Source organism: Pipistrellus kuhlii, unplaced genomic scaffold (genome assembly GCF_014108245.1).
Source record: "Pipistrellus kuhlii isolate mPipKuh1 unplaced genomic scaffold, mPipKuh1.p scaffold_m20_p_16, whole genome shotgun sequence".
Taxonomy (NCBI): Eukaryota; Metazoa; Chordata; class Mammalia; order Chiroptera; family Vespertilionidae; genus Pipistrellus; species Pipistrellus kuhlii.
The window spans coordinates 10,307,106-10,327,860 of NW_023425471.1; the positions used below are offsets into that span (position 1 = coordinate 10,307,106).

Sequence of the window (20,755 nt, forward strand, 5' to 3'; positions counted from 1 at the left end):
AGAAATCTTTTTATAATCTTTTGTGTGCTTGTCTGACTTGAATTCTATAGGGAACCGATACGGAGCCCAGCTTGTATCGTTGCAGTAACATCAATTGTAAAGCTTCACCTCTGAACTTTATTGTACAGCTGAGCAACAAATTGATCTTGGATATTAGACGCTGCATTAGGAGATACTATGAGGTTAGTATCCATAATAACTTTCTTACATACACAGCTTATCTAAGTTTGGAACTTGTTAGAAAATGAAACAATGTAGCTTTGTATTGCTGTTTTTTATGAAACAAAAACGTTTTAAAGACTTGAAAGGAAAATGGTTTGACTTTCTATTGGGTATTACATCTCTTTCATTAATGAAGATTATTCTAAATAGTAAAATTTTTGCTTTTAAGGAAAAATGAGACTATAACCAGGAGTTTTAAAAATTTATTGTTACCTAAATAAGACCACATTAAGTGGCCACTCACATCTTTGGGCAAAGGAGGAAAAATCAATATTGGTTATCTTTGTGAGGTAGAGCCATAAACATTATGTGTGATGTGTTTAGTAAGTTAAAACTTTGTGTTTATGTGGTAATCGAAACCATTTCATAGCCTAGTTGTCCCAGGAAATAAAACTAAATATCCTTTAAATTTAAATGCAATTTGTCTGGCTTATCTGAGTTTTAAAATACATAGTATAGTTAAAATACCAGAACAGTAAGTGATCTGTGTTAGAAAGGCTTTTATCAAAGTTTTTGTTTTCTTTTTAACAATTACATATGAATGGGTTCTTTTCTCTTCAAAAATTAAAATTGAAAACTCCACATTGACCATTTGATTTTTCTTAGTGTTTCATTATATCATTTGCCATCTAAGCAAAATTGCTATTACTTGAAAGGTCACTGTAACTTATTTAAAGAAGCTACATTGGCAAGGCATTCCAAAAATGCCAAGATTCTATTAGGGAAGGCCCATGACTTTGTTCAATATCTTTCTATAATTTCTACTTGTATGCTAATTAACATAGCATTTTCTTTTTTAAAATGGATCTCATTAAATGAAAACTGAGTATTATTGTAGATCATTAGGATGAAGAATGAAAATAGAGAGTTCCGGTATTTTGATTTTGGAGTTGAATAACTTGTATTTGTAGAAAAAAAAATAGGTTTGTCTGAAGATATTTTTAAAATAATAATTATGACTACATTTTGGGAAATCTGAAACATTTTAGTGAATATGTTGTGCTGTGCTTAATGAACAGTTGGATGGGAATAAAGCGTATTCCTAGGTTCACATTCCCCAGTAGATGAAGTGTTCCGCACGTGAAATGTTAGGCCTTTATTTAGCATGAAAAGCCCAAATCAAAACTATTCAGCTCCTCATTTGCAGACCTCATGGAGTAGAGCATGATTCTTGACTCTTGTGAAGAATTCCAAGTTTTCTCTCTGTGTTTAGTCTATCAAAATCTTCACCATGGAAATGTTAATACTAGAAGAAACTCATCTATTTCCTTCTATAAGAAGGGATGATCTGTTTTGACTAAGTTGGGAATGGGCAGAAAAATGATCTTCTTTGTAGTTAGAAATATGCCCTAACTGAAAGATGGATTTCTAACCCAATTATTTGTGTGTCGTGGTGGTGTTGGTGGTAGTAGTTATATTTTTTAAGCTAAATTACCTAGTTTTATGAATCTAGACATTCAACCCAGGGTTTCTATAGCTTTTGTTTCCATTGTCTTCTCTGCCAGCCATCTCACTACCAGCAAGTAACAGTTTTCCTGTTGTTACTGCCCACGTGGTTAATTTTCCTAAAGGATTTCTTAGGAAAATAACCAAATGTCACTCTTAAAGTTGAAGATTAACATGACTATCCTCAAAATTAGGGACCTGTACCCCTACTGTCTGATCTTAGTCATATATGATTAGATGTGAGAGGAAGAAACCCATTATTCTTTTCATGGCCTCAAGGTAAATTAATGTTTCAAACATTGTCAAGATAAGAACTTTTATAAGAGAGCTCATGCATCTCTAGGTTCTACTTCATTGGTAAACTATTCTCTTTCTGCCGAAACCGGTTTGGCTCTGTGGATAGAGCGTCGGCCTGCGGACTGAAAGGTCCCAGGTTCGATACCCATTAAGGGCATGTACCTTGGTTTTTGGGGACATCCCCAGTAGGGGGTGTGCAAGAGGCAGCTGATGGATGTTTCTCTCTCATCGATGTTTCTAACTCTCTATCCCTCTCTCTTCCTCTCTGTAAAAGATCAATAAAATATATTTAAAAAATAACAACAACAACAAAAAAACTATTCTCTTTCCTCCTCACCCAGACTTAAAAGAACTTCTGCAGGTAAAGGGCATTGAGCTTCTTTTGTATTGTGCCTCAAGTGATAGTGATTCCAGTTAGTTCAGGGTGATGTACCAGAGTGGTGGTAGTCCAGCTGGAGATTAATACATCAAGTGTACCAGAGACAAGGATATTGATAGTAAGTATAGGCATACCTTGTTTTTTTTTTCACTTGCTTTATTGTAATCCACCAATGTTGTCTGTTTTTTTACAAATTGAAGCCAAGACTCTCGGTCAGCAGAAAGATCACACTCATTTTATTCCAATACTCTCTTTTGAGGTGGGGGTTGTCAAATAATATTTAATTGAAACATTTTTCTTTGTAGTTCTTAACTAGCCGGACATTCCATTGCACCACTGTTGATATCATCTACGATGTTATAAGTGTGTCTGCCATCAACATTGTAGCCCATAGACTGGGCAGTGCCCAGGTTCTCTTGAATGGTTCCAGAGAGTTCTCTAGCTAAAGATCAGTGCCACATCTGTCAGGCAATGCTGACAATCTCATTAAAAGTGATATTTCCACTGTGCTTAATGTGGTTTTGGTTTGTTTGTTTGTTTGTTTGTTTTGTTTTTTGCTTCTTTCTGTCTCTTGGTGGTTCTTTGAGGGCTTTGATGATCAGGGCAGAGGCAGAAGGGACTACTTCAATCTGGGCCTGTCTGTTTTGAGTTGTCAGTTTCACAAGTCCTCAGACCCTTCCAATCACCGGTTGCTTTGGCAATGTCATCACCAACAGTTTTTGGAGACAGGTCCGGTGGGGGGACGATCTTGGGGTCAGGGAAGATGTGGCACCTACTTCCCCACCAGTTCCCCTCAGGTATACGACTTTGATTTCATTGGAGTTGAACTTCAGTGACATGGTGGAGGGGCTGGTGTTGGATGAACCCAGATTCTGGACGACCTAAGGAAGTTGCACCTGAGCCTCCTCCGAACCGAAAGCCCAATACTGTCTCGAACCCACAATATCTCTGAGGTATGCCTATACTGACATTTAGTGACTCTTCTCTGAAGCCAATGACCAAAGGGGTTTCCTCCTGTTTTGCAAGTTCAAAAATACTACCCACTGGACATAAAAGTTACTAGTAAATTAAGAGCAAGTCTCAATTTCCCCCCCCTCCCCCCTTCATTTTAGTCTTAGAATCACTGTAGGGAAAGTACAACCTACACTGAGAAAGGAAGATTGTGTATTGACCTATCAAGCAGGAGGTTACAGTTCAGTTCCAGGCACCTCTCCAGGTTGTGGGCTCAGTCCCCAGTGGGCGGCATGCAGGAGGCATCCAATCATTGATTCTCTCATCATTGATGTTTCTCTCTCTCTCTCTCTCTCTCTCTCTCTCTCTCTCTCTCTCTGAAATTAATAAAAATGTGTATTTTTTTAAAAAGGAACTTTAGGAAGACAGTGGAGGAGTAGGTAATTGACCAAACTCTGTACAATGCCAAGAAACCATTCTAGGTTACCAATAAATTGAATTGTCAGGAACAAAGGAACAGAAGTTTAGAGTAACAAAATATCTTTCTAAATCTCTTTTATTTTCAAAAAATGCATCACATATTCTAGTATTTTCTGTCATGAATAAACAGTACTGAGTAAATAAATATGATATAATAAATATTAAAAATGTAAGTATCTGAGACTCAGTCTATATGATAGCGTAACATGTTTTTTTTAAAATATATTCTTATTGATTTCAGAGAGGAAGGGAGAGAGAGATAGGAACAACAATGATGAGAGAGAATCATTGATCAGCTGCCTCCTGCATGCCCCACCCAGGCATGTGCCCTGACTGGAATCGAACCATGACCTCCTGGTTCATAGGTTGACACTCAATCACTGAGCCACGCCGGCTGGGCTCATATCGTAATGTTTTAATACTGACTCTTTTAACAGGAGAGGAAATGCTTATTTCTCTCTCCCCATATAGCAATGATTATCTCTCTCGAATTCTCATTTCCTAGAACATTTAAATTTCAATATACATAGAAATACTGAAAGTACCAAGCAGGATATTTTAAGTAAATATTAATTTCTTTAAGGAAAAGAAAAACTCTACTGCTTTATCCCAAGATTTGATGAAGCACTGAAAGACTTAGAGGTAGCACAGAAACCTCTAATTCAAAGTTGATTTTCTGCCCTGGTCCTTGTTGGTCCCTCTGTACCAAGTTAAAATTGAACTTGTATTTTTTTTTTTAATCACAGAAAACCAGTTTAAAGACTGTATCTCTAAGCTTTTAGGGATGTTTTTGAAAGATTCTATTTTAGAGTAAAAAATTGATGTGTGTTCCCCCTCCCCTTAAATCCTGCTTCAGCAGAGCAAATACACAAAAAGGGAGAGAAACACTAGCTAATCTAAATTGGGAAATGAAGAGGGCTTTTTTTAAGCATGAAAATTTCATCATCTTGTCAGCTGGCAGAATGCCTGCTGTGTGGATTCACAAAGGCTAAGAATTACACTTTCATGAAATTTTCCTCACTAACTGCCCTGGTTAATTTGAAAGATAACCCACTGTTCTAATTCATTCCTCAATTGGGCGGTGCAGGTTTTATCTTTGATCTGACAAAGCATTTGTGTTAATCGTTTTGGCCCTCCACTAGACACTCTTGGGATTGTGCTTTTACAATAAATGTGTCTGTGATAGCTCTTTAGTCTATTATACTTACAATAGATCCATAGAACTGGTAATTAATTCTCCACTGCTTTGGAAATGGGAAGAATAGGTATAGCTCTGTCAAGTGCTGCTAGGAAGTTTGTTTAGCTGGTTCATTTTTGAAGTGTTCCCCTCAGCCATCCATGGAGCAGCCGCAGAAGAAAGTCTGAGATTAGGGTGCTGCCTCCTCTGAACACTTGTTCATAAATGGGAAATCTGACCCCTATTGGTACCTGCGAGGGGGGTAGTGGGTCATCAACTTTCATCTCAAGTACTATTATTTATAATGTACAGTAATCCCTCATGTTAATACTTAAAGAGCCATCTGTTTTTAAAGGTGGGTAGTCAACTAAAATATGCTCCTATTGATGGCTAATACAGGTTTTAGAGTGTTCCAACCAATGGGGCAAAATGGATTCTTCACCAGCCTTACAGTTTGTAGCCACTTATAGTGGAGTATTACTTCGATCACTTCACTGTGATCTTTAAACATAGAGATATTCTGGCCTTCCATCTAGAAAAATTGACAGTGGCCCTAGATGGTTTGGTTCAGTGGATAGAGCATTGGCCTATGGACTAAAAGTCCTGAGTTCAATTCTGGTCAAGGGCACATGCTTGGGTTGCATGCTCAATCCCCAATAGGGGGCGTGCAGGAGGCAGCCAATCAATGATTCTCTCTCTCATCGTTGATGTTTCTATCCCTTCCTTCTCCCTTCCTCTATGAAATCAATAAAAATATATATAAGAAAACAAAGAAAAATTGACAGTGAACAACTGGACCGTGCCATGCCTATGATAATCACTGATTAATAGCTAGGACCAGAAATTGGTGGTGGAATTGCTTATAAATTTACTATTGGTTTTACAGTCTCAGAATTTTTCTGAAGTAAGCTTTCTGAGGACCCAGACGGTTCTTTGTTCTGTGTCTCATCTGTGATCTGTGCCTCAGCCTTTGCTCTCAGTGGTGTGTCCATTTTAATGTTTAGCCGAAGGAACCAACTAAATGTTAAACTTTTTCCCCTTTTCACACTGCTGTCACATGGGAAGGTTTACTTTTTTATTTTAATTTCTTTATTTTAGGGGGGGGGGTGAGAGATTCTTTGTTGTTCCACTTTTTATGGACTAATTGGTTGAACCCTGGATATGCCCTGACCAAGGATCAAACCCACAACCTTAGCATATAGGAATGACACCCTAACCAACTGAGCTACTTGGGTAGTGCTGGAAGGAAGTTCATTAATGGTATACAGAATTTTCAGGTTAACACAAAATTCCACAGTTTTAAGGTCATGACCGCATTGACAAATAAGGTCCTTTGTCACTCTGTCTTCTTTATTTTACATCACTGATAACTATTGATTTCAATATATGCCTTTCTCTGACTTCATAACTTTAAGTTGTTTTCTACCCCAACCAAGCATCAGGCAAAGAGGCATTGACCAGAAATGTTTTTATTATAATACAAAATCCCATCCTGCATGGACATCCTCTCATTGTCCTGATACAGAAGTCCATCTCTGACTCCATAAGGTGGCATAGACAGTGGATGCCACTCCACTCACTCCTGTCTGCTTCCTGTATTTTTCTCTGCTACTTATTGGTATATTAATTATGGCATAAGCCACATTTAAAAAATATATCTTTTGGATCCACTTCTATGAGAAATTCCGAAAATAATGAGCAGTGTCTGTTGTCTCATGATGCAGAGACTTTCTTATGCTCACATATGAATAAGGGAGCATTTGACCACTGATGCCACCCCTCAGTGTGCTGCTGGCTGTGGCTTCCTCTGGAAGACTGCACACATCTAGGAGGTGGAGCAGGATGCTTTGTAGAAGAATCCATGTTCAGCTTATGCTTTCCTCTTTGTCCCCCCAAATGCTTAATTTTGGAATGGATCTGCCTTCTTCAAAGACAAAATTAATAACCTCCAACCATAATCTTAAGCCAGAAACTAAATTGGAGCTGCCATTTATTTATTTATTTATTTATTTATTTATTTATTTATTTGATATCTTTTTTTTTTTATTGATTTCAGAGAGGAAGGGAGAGGGGAAAAGAGACAGAAACATCCGTGATGAGAGAGAATCATTCATTGAGAGAATCATTCATTGGCTGCCTCATGCACGCCCCCTAATGGGGATCAAGCCCGCAATCCTGACATGTGCCCTGACTGGGAATCAAACCGTGACCTCATGGTTCATAGGTCAATGCTCAACCACAGAGCCACACTAGCCAGGCAGGAGATACCTTTAATTAACAGTGTAAAGAAGGCAGGGTGAAGCATTGCAGAAAACATGTCCTCCACCAAAATGCAAACCCATTCAGCATCACAGGCGACCCAATTCAGGGTGCCCAACAGTGCCTAACGAAGGATTATTTCTTTAGGAATTCACAGAGCTCGATTAGTACTTAAATCTGGCAAATTAGAGGCGAAGTAGCCTCTTACCCCATCACACCCCATCCACCCTCATCCATGTAAGCACTAACGGGGCCACTCTCCTTGCCATTGTCCTTCACTCTCCAGTACAGCAGAGCACATGACAGAGCGATATTGTGCAGATGGATCTGTGGGGTTTAGAGCCGCGCAGTGATGTTCTGCAACCGTCTCCTGTTCTGCAAATATTTGGTGTTCAATAACCCACAAAATTTCTCATTTCTTACCTGTGGTGATGTGGGCTGATAGTTTTTAGGTGATAGGTTGCAATATGCAGTAGACTCCCGGGTACATTAGTTCAAAATAGTTTAAACTCTAAGCACCATTGGAATTATTGTTTATTTCCTTGCCTCTGCATTTATATTTAGAACATTTAAAAAGAATAAATTGGGTTTCTTTTTTGTAAAGACTCTTAACAGCATAATTATAAGTGGTACAGAAGGCATGCAAAGAAGCAATAGATATCCATCCCACCCCTTCAGCGTCACAGGCAGTGCAACCCATGGTGCTCAGCAGTGCTTAAAGAAGGATCATTTCTTTAGGAATCCATAGAACTCATCCTGAACCCGATTCAAACAAAATAATATATTGAGAATTGGTATTTATTTTTTGCTTCACACCAGTTAAGCCCAGCATAAATGAACACCATGGACACCAAATGCCTTTTTTACATGTAGTATTCTAGCCCAGCCATGGTGGCCCAGTGGTTGAGCGTCGACTTCATGGTTCGATTCCCAGTAAGGGCCCATACCCAGGTTGCTGACTCGATCCCCCGATCTTGCCGGAGGCAGCAGATCAGTGATTCTCTCCCATCATTGATATTTCTATCTCTGCCTCTCCCTTCCTCTCTGAAAAATATATTTAAAAAAAAAGAAATGCAGTGTTCTAAAACCGGAGCCCAACGACAGGGAGTTGGTGTGCCTGTAGTGATGAATGGCTGATTTTTGTTCGGAATGGATATCAAGGAAGCTGACTTTGAGTCAGTGATAAGATTTGGTGTTATGCTGAGGTGTGTTCTCACAGGAAAACTATATAACAAGGGATTTGATGATGATTGGAAGAGAATCTCATTGTAAATAAATTTATTATTGATAAAATATAGGTGAGTAATAGAATCCAGTGCCCCTACACAAGCAGCTCATGGTATGAATCCTATTTATTTGTTATAGAGGAGTTCTAATAAGCAAATGGGATCAGATATGGCCTTATATGCCTCCTGACTTTTATTCTTTATGACATAACCAGCATTTACTTGTGCTCTCTATATTTATCTTAACACCTCTTTACCTTTGACTTCATTTCATGTTAAACCTTATGGCATGAACCCTGTTGTGGAGACTCAGAACAAAAGCATGATTGTGAGGAACTAACAGGGGACCCATACCAAATTCTGAAGTTCCCTGGCCATAGAAAACACTATTATCCTTTAAGAGCTGTATTTGGGCCTTGTTGTTTTCCGCATATACATATTCCGCTTTCTGAGTTTTTGATCGGAGGTGGAGGCAGTTCTAGCCACTGCCCTTGCCTGTCCTTTTCTTACACTCTGCAAGTTTAGCACTCAGTTACGTCAATTTTGAGACCATCCACTCATAGCTTTTGTACCCAATCACCAAGGTTAGAGTTCTTGTTTAGTCACTTACCAGGTCAGTAACTTGGGTTACTTGTTGACCTTCTTCAAGCCACAGTTTCATAGCCTGTTAAATGACAACAGTGATGATAGCTGGCACATAAGGAGAATTATGTGGGATGATGCATTTAAAATGCACAGAAAGCACCCGTTATTCCAATCTGAGATATGGTAGATGAACATCACTAGGCTTTGTTCTTTTGTGTGCTCAGAACTCCCAGAGACTCCGATCTGGGCCAGGACCTTGCTGCCCCAGTCTTTCTGAGGGGTCCATCTAGAAGCCTTTGCTGTCTTGCTGCTCTCCTGTCGCATCAGAATGACGTCATAATGTACTGTGCTTCTTCATGGCCCTCCCTGCAGTCTGCCAGTGTGGGAGTTTTCTTTTCAGTGTTGGTGAGTAGGTTCTCACACTCAGCCTTAGAAAGGACACTGCTAAGGGCAGCGAGGGCTAGTGGTTAAAGGCAAGGAAAGGACACTGGGCTATACTTCCTTGAGGTCAGCACCCCGTAGTGTACCTAACCTGCATGTGCTCAGGAAGTGGTAATTGAATGAGTTCGTGATATTCTGAGATGTTGGTGCCATCAAGCGACTCTCAGGTCATAAATAGGGACATCATGACTGCAACCATACTTGGGGACCCTAGTCCAGAATTCTGTGCATCATATATGTTGAGACAGCTGCTTATGAATAACAAGTTGCTCTCCATCTTCACTATGGTCAGCTTTTTTGGATGCCACAAGGCCTCCGCGATTAGCATTAGAAGCTAGTCCAGGCCAGTAGACTGGCGGGGACATGAGTCCCGAGAGCTGATTAGAACCACCCAGCAATGGACTAGTCCAGCCATTGAAGGGAATCCTGAGGTTTCAACAACTTCTGATACGGTTTGCCTCTTCTGAAGGGAAAATTGGAGGTTCTCTGAAATACTGAGGAAATCCCGTAGGAGTTGTCAAATATCTGCAAACCAGTGGGTGAAAACAGAAAACCACTTGTGCCAAAACAGTAGAATTCCTTCCTTTAGTTCGATTTCTCTACCCTTGTGTATTTAGGAAAAACTCAACTTCAGGTCTAACTTGTCTTCTGGAGCTACTGTCTTGTACCCTGTTTCCCCGAAAATAAGACAGTGTCTTATATTTTTTTCTCCCAAAGTTGCGCTAGGTCTTATTTTCAGGGGATGTCTTATCTTTCTGTGCGCTAGGTCTTATTTTCGGAGGATGTCTTATGTTCGGGGAAACACGGGTAGTAGAGTAAGAATTGAACCAGAACATATTTCATTTAACCTTTCAGAATTGAACCAGAACATATTTCATTTAACATATTTCATTTTCACACCGTTGACCTTGACTTCAGGGAACAAAATGGAACTATCTGTTCTCTGCTGCACATGTAAACGAGAGAGCACCACAGACATGGCTGTGTCTTATACTTTGTTTGCCTAGAAAGTGTACGCATTATCGTTCACATGCGGCAGTCAGCCCTTTGCAGATAGTTAGATATGAATTTCCAGATCTCCCTATGTCGCTTACTCTTTATTAAATGGAACAGCCATACTCCTGTTCAGGATGAAGTTAATTCAGCTGCCTTTCCGAGGAACCATAGACAGATTCTCAAAAGCCTGACTCAAAAAAAAAAATAATAATAATGCTAATAAAAATCAGAGCAGCAGTATTTTCTGCCTGATAGGTGTTCATTTGTTTTGTGCTTGGCATAAATCAATAGTGGCTTTATCATATGCTCACCCCAGCACTTGTAATGTGTTGGTCTTAGCTTTGGTTTTGGAAAGCAGTGAGTAACTTTTACATAGAATAGAATGGAGTCTTTGGTGTACAGTTCCATGAGTGTTGACCAATACATGGAGTTGAGTGACTGCTGCCACAATCAAGATACAGAACATTGCCATCACCCACCCCGTTCCCACAATTCCCTTGTGCTACTAATGTGAGTTACAGTTTTAAAAGAGGTTCATTCAGATGGCTAACCTCTTCTTCTGTTCCGCATTGATTCGCATCACTTTTGCTTACAAAGTGTCATGTTTTCTGACATTATCTTCCACCTGGGACTCACCCTACTGAATGTGCTGCCATTTCCAGAGATGCACAGAAGAAAACTTGTGATGTATGTATGTGCTTATTTGCTTAGCTAGGAATGTATGTACTTGATCTGTGAATATAAAATGAAATCTAGCCTAGCTGATATGGCTCAATGGATAGAGCATCAGCCTGCAGATCGAAGGGTCCCAGGTTTAATTCCAGTCAAGAGCATGTAACTTGGTTGCAGACTTCTTTCTGGCTCGGGCCCTGGTCAGGGTGTGCAGAAGGCAAACAAGCATTGTTTTTCTTTCTCATCGATATTTCTGTCTTTCCCTCTCTCTTTCACTCTCTCTCAAAAAAAAAAAAAAAATCAATGGAAAAATATCCTCGGGTGAGGATTAAAAAAAAAAAAGAAATTCTAAGGACAGTTCCCCCAACGTAATAAGAAATGGAGAAAAATTTTAACATTTCCATTGGAACTTTATCACAGGATAAATTTTAGCTCTGGGGATGTGAGAAAGAAAACTAATTCATATTCTCAACTTATTACTTTCTTTCAATGGGTCATGAAGTCAAAATCCCAATAGCATGAGTAGTGATTCTACCTCTCAAGTAATTATACTACCGTGTTTCCCCGAAAATAAGACATCCTCCGAAAATAAGACCTAGCGCAACTTTGGGAGAAAAAATTAATATAAGACACTGTCTTATTTTCGGGGAAACAGGGTAGTAGTTGCTCCTCCAGCTTTCTAGAAACAAGACCTAGATGTTGAACCATTTAAAGGTATAACTTTACTTTTCTATATTCATATGTGTATCCATTTTATCCTACCCCCATCTATAGCAATTTGTGATTTTACAACTTCTAGCACCTGTATAGATTCATATAACCACCACCACAATCAGGATACAAAATAGTTCCAGTTGGGATACAAAATAGCTCCATTGTCCCCAAACACTCCTTCTTGCTATCCCTTTGTATTCACTTTCCTTCCTACCCCTAACTTTGGCAACTATAGATATGTTCTTATTACTATAGTCTGTCTTTTCAAGGATGTCATAGAAATGGAATTATACAGTATGCAGACTTTAGAACTGTTTTTATTTCACCTAGTTCATTCCTTTTATTGATGAGTATTTCATTGTATGGGTGTAGCAGTTTGATTCATTCACGCATTGGTGTTTGAGTTATTTCCAATTTGGGCAATTATGATTCAGATGCTATAAACATTTGAGTATAAATTTTTGTGTGAGCATAACTTTTCATTCTCTTAGATATATACCGTATTTTTCGGACCATAAGACGCTCTGGACCATAAGACGCACCAGTTTTTAGAGAAGGGAAATGAAGAAAAAAAGATTCTGAAACAAATAGTGTCCTAAAATATTTTATGTGCATTAAAACCCAACATCACAGTCATAAACACATGTAATCAACCCTGTAAAGTAAACAGCAGCATTTAGAACCATTTTAGAGCCGGGCAAGCACACAGAGACCACACAGAGCCGGGCAAGTAAAAAAACTTTTTTTTTTAAGTATATGTGTAGGCTATATTTGGACCATAAGACGCAGGGACTTTTCCCCCCCACTTCTGGGGGGAAAAAAGTGCATCTTATGGTCCGAAAAATACGGTAAGTTTTCATTCTACCCAGTAGTAGAATTGCTAACTCATGTGGTGAGTGTAAGTTTACATTTTAAAGACATTGCCAAACTATTTTTTCAAGATGTTTCAATTCTTTTGCCTTCCAATATAAATTTAGTCACTTTTTCTTTATCAACAAAAAAAATCCCACTGGGGTTTTTAATGGAGTTGTGTTAAATATATAATCACTTAGGGGAGAATTGATATCTTGTGTTGTCTTCTAATCTATGAACATAGTATATCTCTCCATTTGTTTATATTTTTTCTTTTATTAGTCTTAGTTTTCAGCATACAAATCCTGTACCTTTTAGATTTATATCTAAGAAGTTTCATTTGGGGAAAATTTATACTTATAAACAATTTTGTATCTAATTATATCCCTAATATCCTATATAATAAAGAGATAATATGCTAATTAGACTGAACAGCAGGAAGACTGCTCGGACAATCTTTGGATGACCTTCCGGATGAAGCTGGAGCTGCGAGGGCTGGCCAAGGCTGCGAGGGGCTGCGAGGTCCAAGCCCCTTGCATGAATTTCGTGCATCAGGCCTCTAGTATAAAAATACAATTATACAATATTTTGTTTTGATATTGCTTTAGTTCACAGAGTTACAAGTGAATCAGTAGAGTATTGATTAAAAATAACCTACATAAGTTCATAGTTAATATGCAACCCTTCAAATATATTTTATTAGTCTACATTTATTGGGCCAAATATTTGGCCACATAATAGTGCCAAGTTGTTTAAAATACATCCACCAGCTTATTATAGTGTCACTTATGTAAAACTCGCATCTCTTCCTGTGTATGCTTAGATTTCTAGGAGGATCTTTACCATATGTCAAAAATCATATTTGAGTAGTGAAAAGTTTAGGTATCTTTTCATATTTCTTTTCCTTATTTGAATATTTCACAAAAGGCATGTATTCTTTTTATCAGAACAATGAAGCTACTTAAAAGAGAAAAGAAAAATAAAATAGTGACTTGTAATAGGGTTCTTGCCAGTAAATGAGGGTGGTACAGACTCAAGTCCTATCTGAGAATTATTTGCATCCTAGAAACTTTGATGTTGACCCAGCCATTTTATGATTCTAAAAATTTATATTGCAAACCAAAGGAACATTTCAAAACACTTGGAATGTTCTGAGAATGCTGGGTTTAGAATTTTTCTTCACCAAAGCATTTATTTTTTGTCACATGCTTGTCTCTATCAGGCTAAGACAATGGGTCTCAAATTTCGCTGCACATTAGAATCACCTGAGTGAGATTTTTAAAGAGTATCTGATGGATCAGTCCACTCTGAAAAGTTAGATTAGGATCTGAGGGTGGGTCCAGGGCATTGGTGTTTTTAAAAGTTCCCCATGGGATTACTAAGCTCTTAAAATGTGATTTCTATATATGAAATATATGATTATTTTATATATTAATATATACACCGAGTGATGATGATTATTATGATCTCTGAATGCATAATAATCTGGCCACTCAATATATGTGTGTGTGTGTGTGTGTGTGTGTGTATGTATATGTATGTGTATGTATGTATGTATATATTAGAGGCCCGGTGCATGAGTGGGGTCCAGCCAGCCTGGCCAGCGGAGGGGACATGGGTGATTGGCCGGCTTATCTGCTGGCCGAACTCCTGGTCGAGGGGACAATTTGCATATTAGCCTTTTATTATACAGGATATACACTGAGTGGACAATTATTATGCATTCAGAGATCATAATAATCTGGCCACTCAGTGTATAATTTGCATATATTCATATAGGTTATATATGAAGGTATGAAAAGAAAAGGTTTTAGTATTTCTAGATTTTTCATGGGAATTTACCATCATTGTGAAGTGTTCAGGCATACTGCTGACACTTGACAAATGGCACATAATTAGCATTGCACAAACCTTGTCTCTTCTCGGTTGTGGATATGATTATATAAACCTAGGCTGAGGAGTATTTGTGCATAGAAATGTCATCTTCTTTGATTCTCTTCTAGGAAATCTCCCATATAATGATTTTATGACATCATCAGATCCTGCGTATGATGAGAAATTAAGTTTCATTATAGCACTTTAAAGTGATTCTGAGATCTGTAGTCCTGTCACCACCCTCTCAAACTATGATTCATCATAATCTCCTTCTGAGTAATTTCAGCCTCCTACATGTAGGAATTGCCTAGTTTTTTTCTATGCCTGGCATTACATGAGCAAGACCCAAAAATCAAACTGGGGTAGGGAGGAAGTGGTCACAGGGCACAAAGTTGTAGTTGTGTCTAGAAATGTGATGTAATGCATGGCATAATCACTGTGGTTAATAATACTGGATTGAAGATGGAAATTTCCTGAGAGATTTCAGGTTTTCTCATCACACACACAGGCTCTGGAAAGCTTTCTTCACTAAGTTCTCCACAGGCAGAAGGTCTTCCTCTCTCCTGTGGGCTCCGTAACACCCTGTAAATACTTGCGATGACACCCATCACCAAGTTAAGTGGCTCTCTTCCCCAGACTGCGAGCTCCTTGTGACCACAAGCTGTGCTGTGTAGTGATGTGTTTAGTTTCATGTCCCCTCAGCAGAGCATAGTACCAGGGGCATCGCTGGCATTGGACTTGATTATTTGAGCAAGGGAATGGCTTTTGGAACCTTCCAAAAGGCTCTGTTGTGTAGCATTTATGTTTAATGGAATGACCAGTTCCTAGAATATTTTTGTTATTAATGACTCCATACCAATGGACAGTATTTTCTGGGATATCATCTTTAATCTCTCTATTTAAATTTCAGTCACCTCATGCATCTCAAGAAGATAAGCTTACTCTTGCATTATGTACATACTAGAGGCCTGGTGCACAAAATTCTTGCACTTTGGGCAGAGACTAGTTTGGCTCAATGGATAGAGCGTCGGCTTGGGGACTGAAGGGTCCCGGGTTCGATTCCGGTCAAGGGCATATACCTTGGTTGCGGGCATATCCCCGGTAGGGGGTGTGCAAGAGGCAGCTGATTGATGACTCTCTCTCATCGATGTTTCTAGCTCTCTATCTCTCTCCCTTCCTCTCTGTACAAAATCAATAAAATATTCAAAAAAAAAAAAAAAGAGGCAAATGTTTAAAAAAAAAAAAAATTCTTGCACTTTGGGAGGGAGGAATCCCTCAGCCTGGCCTGCACCCTCATAGATGGGAGCCCTTGGAGAGCAAGCCTAAACCATCAGTCATACATCCTTAGCACTGCCACGGAGGCGGGAGAGGCTCCTGCCACCACCGCTACGCTCGCCAGCTGTAAGCCCAGCATCTGGCTGAGCGAGTGACACTCCCCTTGAGGGAGCACACTGACCACCACGGGGCAGCTACAGCATTGAGTGCCTGCCCCCTGGTGGTTAATGAGCATCATAGCGACCGGTCATTCTGCCATTTGGTCGATTTGCATATTAGCCTTTTATTATATAAGATACACTCAGTACATATTTTCTCCTTAAAAAAAAGTCTCTGCTTTTTTTAAAAAATATATATATTTTATTCATTTTTTACAGAGAGGAAGGGAGAGAGATAGAGAGCTAGAAACATCGATGAGAGAGAAAAATCGACCAGCTGCCTCTTGCACACCCCCTACCAGGGATGTGCCCGCAACCAACGTACATGCCCCTGACCAGAATCGAACCTGGGGCCTTTCAGCCCGCAGACCGACGCTCTCCCTCTGAGCCATACTGGTTTCGGCAAGTCTCTGCTTCTTGAACCAAAGGTGTGGTGTTGATTTTTTCCCTTTTGTCTAATAGCATTCTTCCTGCCCCAGACAGTGACCAAGAAGCTGATATCTTAGCTGAAGAGCTGGTTTTCAAACTGCTGTTGCCATAGGTTCTCTTAATAATGGATGGTCATATCTTTATCCTAAATACCATAACCCAGACTTGTCTGATTTTGTGTGCTCTTTTCCTAGCCCCAATATTCACAAATGCATTCTTGCAGAAGAGATATGGGCCAGCCTAGTTGGCTTTTGCTTCCTCTTGGAGAGTTGTTCTCTTTATTGGTCATCATATGCCTTATGACCCAGAGATTTCACTTCTAGGAATGCATCCAAAAAAACCTGAAACACATTAATTAAAAAAAAAAATGCACCCCTAGTACATTGCAGCATTATTTATAATAGCCTAGATTTGAAGCAGCCTATGTGTCCATTAGTAGGTGAGTAGATAAAAAAGCTGTGGTACATTTCCACCATGGCATACTACTTGGCCATAAAAAAGAAGGAAATCTTACCTTTTGCAACAGCGTGCACAGACCTAGGAAGTGTTCTGCTAAGTGGAATAAGCCAGTCAAAGGAAGACAAGTACCATCTGATTTCACTTATATGTGGGACCTAATGAACAAAATAAATTAACAAACAAAATAGGAACAGACTCATAGACACACAGAACAGACTGACAACCGATAGAGGAGTGTAGGGTTGGGGGCTGGGTGAAAAAGGTGAAAGAATTAAGCAAAAGCAAACAAACAAAAAAACACAACAAACAACTAATAGGCACAGACAACAGCATACTGATTACCAGAGGGGAAGGGGATTGGGGAAAGATAGAAGAGGGCAAAGTGGGGGTAAATGGGGTCGAAAAGAGACTAGACTTTGATGATGTGTTATAGAGGTGTGCACGTGAAACCTGTATGGCTTTATTAACCAGTGTAACCCCAATAGACTTAATTTAAAAATCAAAGTTGTTTCATCATATTTAACTGCCAGGACTGTGTTTTCTTGACACCAGACCCCAAAAAATGCCTATTTCAATGCCATGGATCACCATACACTCAGTTTCATGTCAAGTCTCACACACTTGGAAGCATCTGAATTCCTATTTCTGTGATCTTTTAGGTGACTACAGGCAATTACCACAGAAATTAATATCTGACATCCTGGTTAATGTTTGTTTTATGAGAAGAAAAGATTAAATGTTAGGAAGAAACCAGTTAGGTTTTGGTAATGTTAAAAAAAAATCATGGATGTCCATAGTAATGTCCATAGTAAAGATTTATATAAAATGTATAGTTGCATCTTTATGTATATTTTTGTTTTATTTATTTTTGTTAGTCCTCGCCCCGAGGATATTTTTTCCATTGATTTTTAGAGAGAGAAAGGGAGGGAGGAGGTGGGAGGTGGGAAAGAGAGACATATCAATTGGCTGCCTGCTGCACATTTCCTGATTGGGAATCGAACTCCAGACCCTTCAGGGTGCAGGCTGATGATCTAACCACTTAGAACACTGGCCAGAGCTATGCATATCTTTATAAAATTTGATTTATTATATAAGAGGTTTTTAAAATTCTGTTAATGCTGGTTGTATGCACACACACATTCTTTTTTAAAAGTCAGGAATCCCTCCTCTTCTTCTAAAGTAGACAATCAAAATAAGCAGTTTGAAGAAATGGATTTAAGACAGCAAAATTGTTGAATCTTTAGCTGTGTAAAAGAAGTACTGTACTTTGGACCCAAAAATGTGTAATAGCGATGCTTTGGTTAGTGACTGCAAAAGCAAAATAAATACCAGAGTGAAAAATACAGTTCCATATGACAGCATGTTTGGGGAGTACTGAGTATCTCATTTTAGGAAGCAGTTGGCACTAAAATGTGTTCTGCTTCTTTGTAAGAAACTGCATTAATAATAAAATCTTACATACAGTGCTTTTGTTTCTTGTTGATTGCTGGTAGGAAGAGGTTTGCTCAGGTTTTGTTTGATGTTTGTTTTCTAGGGGGAAAGGGGGAGGAGTGTGTATCATAAATCTATTCCAGAAAAGTTTCCTTATTTCTCCTTTTCAAAACTTCCACTGCCTATGCTGCCTTAGTGGAATAAGGCTGCATTGTTTATTTGGGGTGTAGAAGGTTGATCGGAACTTCATTTTTATGTGAAATTACAGTGTAATGAATTAAATGATAAACTTACTTGCCCAGGGATATTTCCTTTCCTCTGTTAGAGTTAATCTTTAAAAAAAAAAAAAAAAAAAAAAAATATATATATATATATATATATATATATATATATATATATATATATATATATATATATTTAGAGAATAGGGAAGAGGGAGAGAGAGAGAAAAACATCAATAATGAAAGAGAATCATTGATCAGCTCCCTCTTGCACGCCCCCCACTGGGGATTGAACTGCAACCCCCGGTATGTGCCCTTGACCAGAATTGAACCCTGGACCTTTCAGTCTGCAGGCCCATGCCGTATCCACTGAACCAAACCGGTTAGGGCTAGAACTAATCTTTAAACAGTCTCCATGTTCGGAAAAAAAGATGCTGTTAAAGACCCCAGATTGCAAAAGCAGCGCCACTTCTTCAAGAGCTTTGGGCAATCCTGTGATGTGTAATTGCTTTTACATCAGTCACAAGAGAGAGACAAGAATGTGCTTTCCTTGAACTTAACAGTTTGGGCAATTTTCTATAATCCAGTAAATACAAATTGTAGCTTGATTATTCATCTACGTCTGTCAAGCAAATTTTAATGGATGAATGAATGAGTCAAATCTATGCATGGAAATATACAAATGTGCAAAATATGGGTCTAATTACCAGGCTGCTGAATTTACACAAGGTCAGGTAAACAAGGCACCAGTGTAATGATTATTAATTGTTAATAATGCCTTTGGGAAAACATTCACATTTCCCTTATGAATACCTAACAGTTTGCCTTTCTAGTTATTTTATGCTCTGAACATTTTAGCTGGTCTAAGAGCACAAAAGCATCTTTTGCCCTGTTTTGATCCTGTCCCTATATTTGCCTATTAATTCTTTTAGCATAACAAATCAAATATAACTTTTTCAGGCGGCTGTTGAAAAATCACAGTTTAATATGATGGTGAGAGAATTAAGGGTGGGGGCGGGGGGGGGGGTAACACAGCAGAATGAAATAGCTGCTGTCTTTTGTCTTCATTGAAGGGATGAGCCTGCCTCCCGTCCTCCAGCCTCTTTTCAAACATAATCGACATTCTAAAACACAAAACCAAGGTGGTAATAAAGGAAAGGAAATCAAAGCAGCCTTTTTTCCCCTCTATTTACCATAGTAAGTCAACATTTGACTCTGTCTCGATATTCTATCAAATGAAATGCTGGAAAAAGAATAATATCAATGAATCCTTTCCCATCCAAGTGCCCAAGGGCCGAAATAATTGAGGGAGCACTTGCTGAGGTTTTTCTTAGTTCAGTAACTCTTGATCACTGTGCGGTTTTGAAGCTGCACTGTCATTAAGGGCTCTCCATGTCTGGAAGGACCCCCCCCCCCCCCCCCCCCCCCCCCGCTTTAAACCAAAAGTCATAAATGGTAGAACGAATGTCTGCGGGTCACTCAGGCGAAAACAGCAAATCTCGAAAAAATCTATCTTTCTGCCACTGTGCTTTTGAAAATCCTTTGAATATTTTGCATTAATGCTACTGCAGCAGTCTATTGCTAGGCTGTCCTCTAGTTCTTACAAGCTCCACGTTCAGAAGTTTTTCCCATGGCTAATCTGAACGTCCTCCATTCTAGGCCTTCCTGCCTGCCATACACCTGTGTTGAACATGAAATGAATACAACAGCTCTTTTAAAAATATATATTTTATTGATTTTTCACAGAGAGGAAGAGAGAGAGGGATAGAGAGTCAGAAACATCGATGAGAGAGAATCATCGATCAGCTACCTCCTGCACACCCCCCACCGGGGATGTGCCCGCAACCAAGGCACATGCCCCTGACCGGAATCAAACCCAGACCCTTCAGTCTGCAGGCCGACGCTCTATTCACTGAGCCAAACCGGTTTCGGCTACAATCGCTTTTTTAATGCTTTGCTTTAATATTTGTAAATATCACTCATATTTCCCTTTCATTTCTCCGAGCTTATAATTGATGACTCAGTCTCATGTCTTCAAAATGTTCAGCTTTAATTTTTGTTTTTCTGAACCCCTATTTTTAAATCATGGTTGCCCTTTGTGGGTTAGATTATGCTAGAGTTAAGCCAAATGGATTTGGAAAGTTCTGTTACCTTAGCTCCATAGGTGGCATTCTGTCCTCTTTTATGGTTAACATGAAATGTAATGGACA

At 39.0% G+C, this 20,755-nt stretch overlaps 1 protein-coding gene and 1 pseudogene across 2 annotated transcripts in view; one reads left to right on the top strand and one right to left on the bottom strand.

Moving 5' to 3' along the window:
* POLA1 (DNA polymerase alpha 1, catalytic subunit) overlaps positions 1–20,755 on the top strand; it is a 310,112-nt gene that overhangs the window by 150,398 nt on the left and 138,959 nt on the right. For both annotated transcript variants that reach the window (XM_036439656.2, XM_036439660.2), the window contains exon 34: positions 51–182. In XM_036439656.2, the coding sequence (XP_036295549.1) occupies positions 51–182 (132 nt within the window). The remainder of the gene's footprint in view (positions 1–50; positions 183–20,755) is intronic.
* LOC118719839 lies at positions 2,611–3,198 on the bottom strand (annotated as a pseudogene).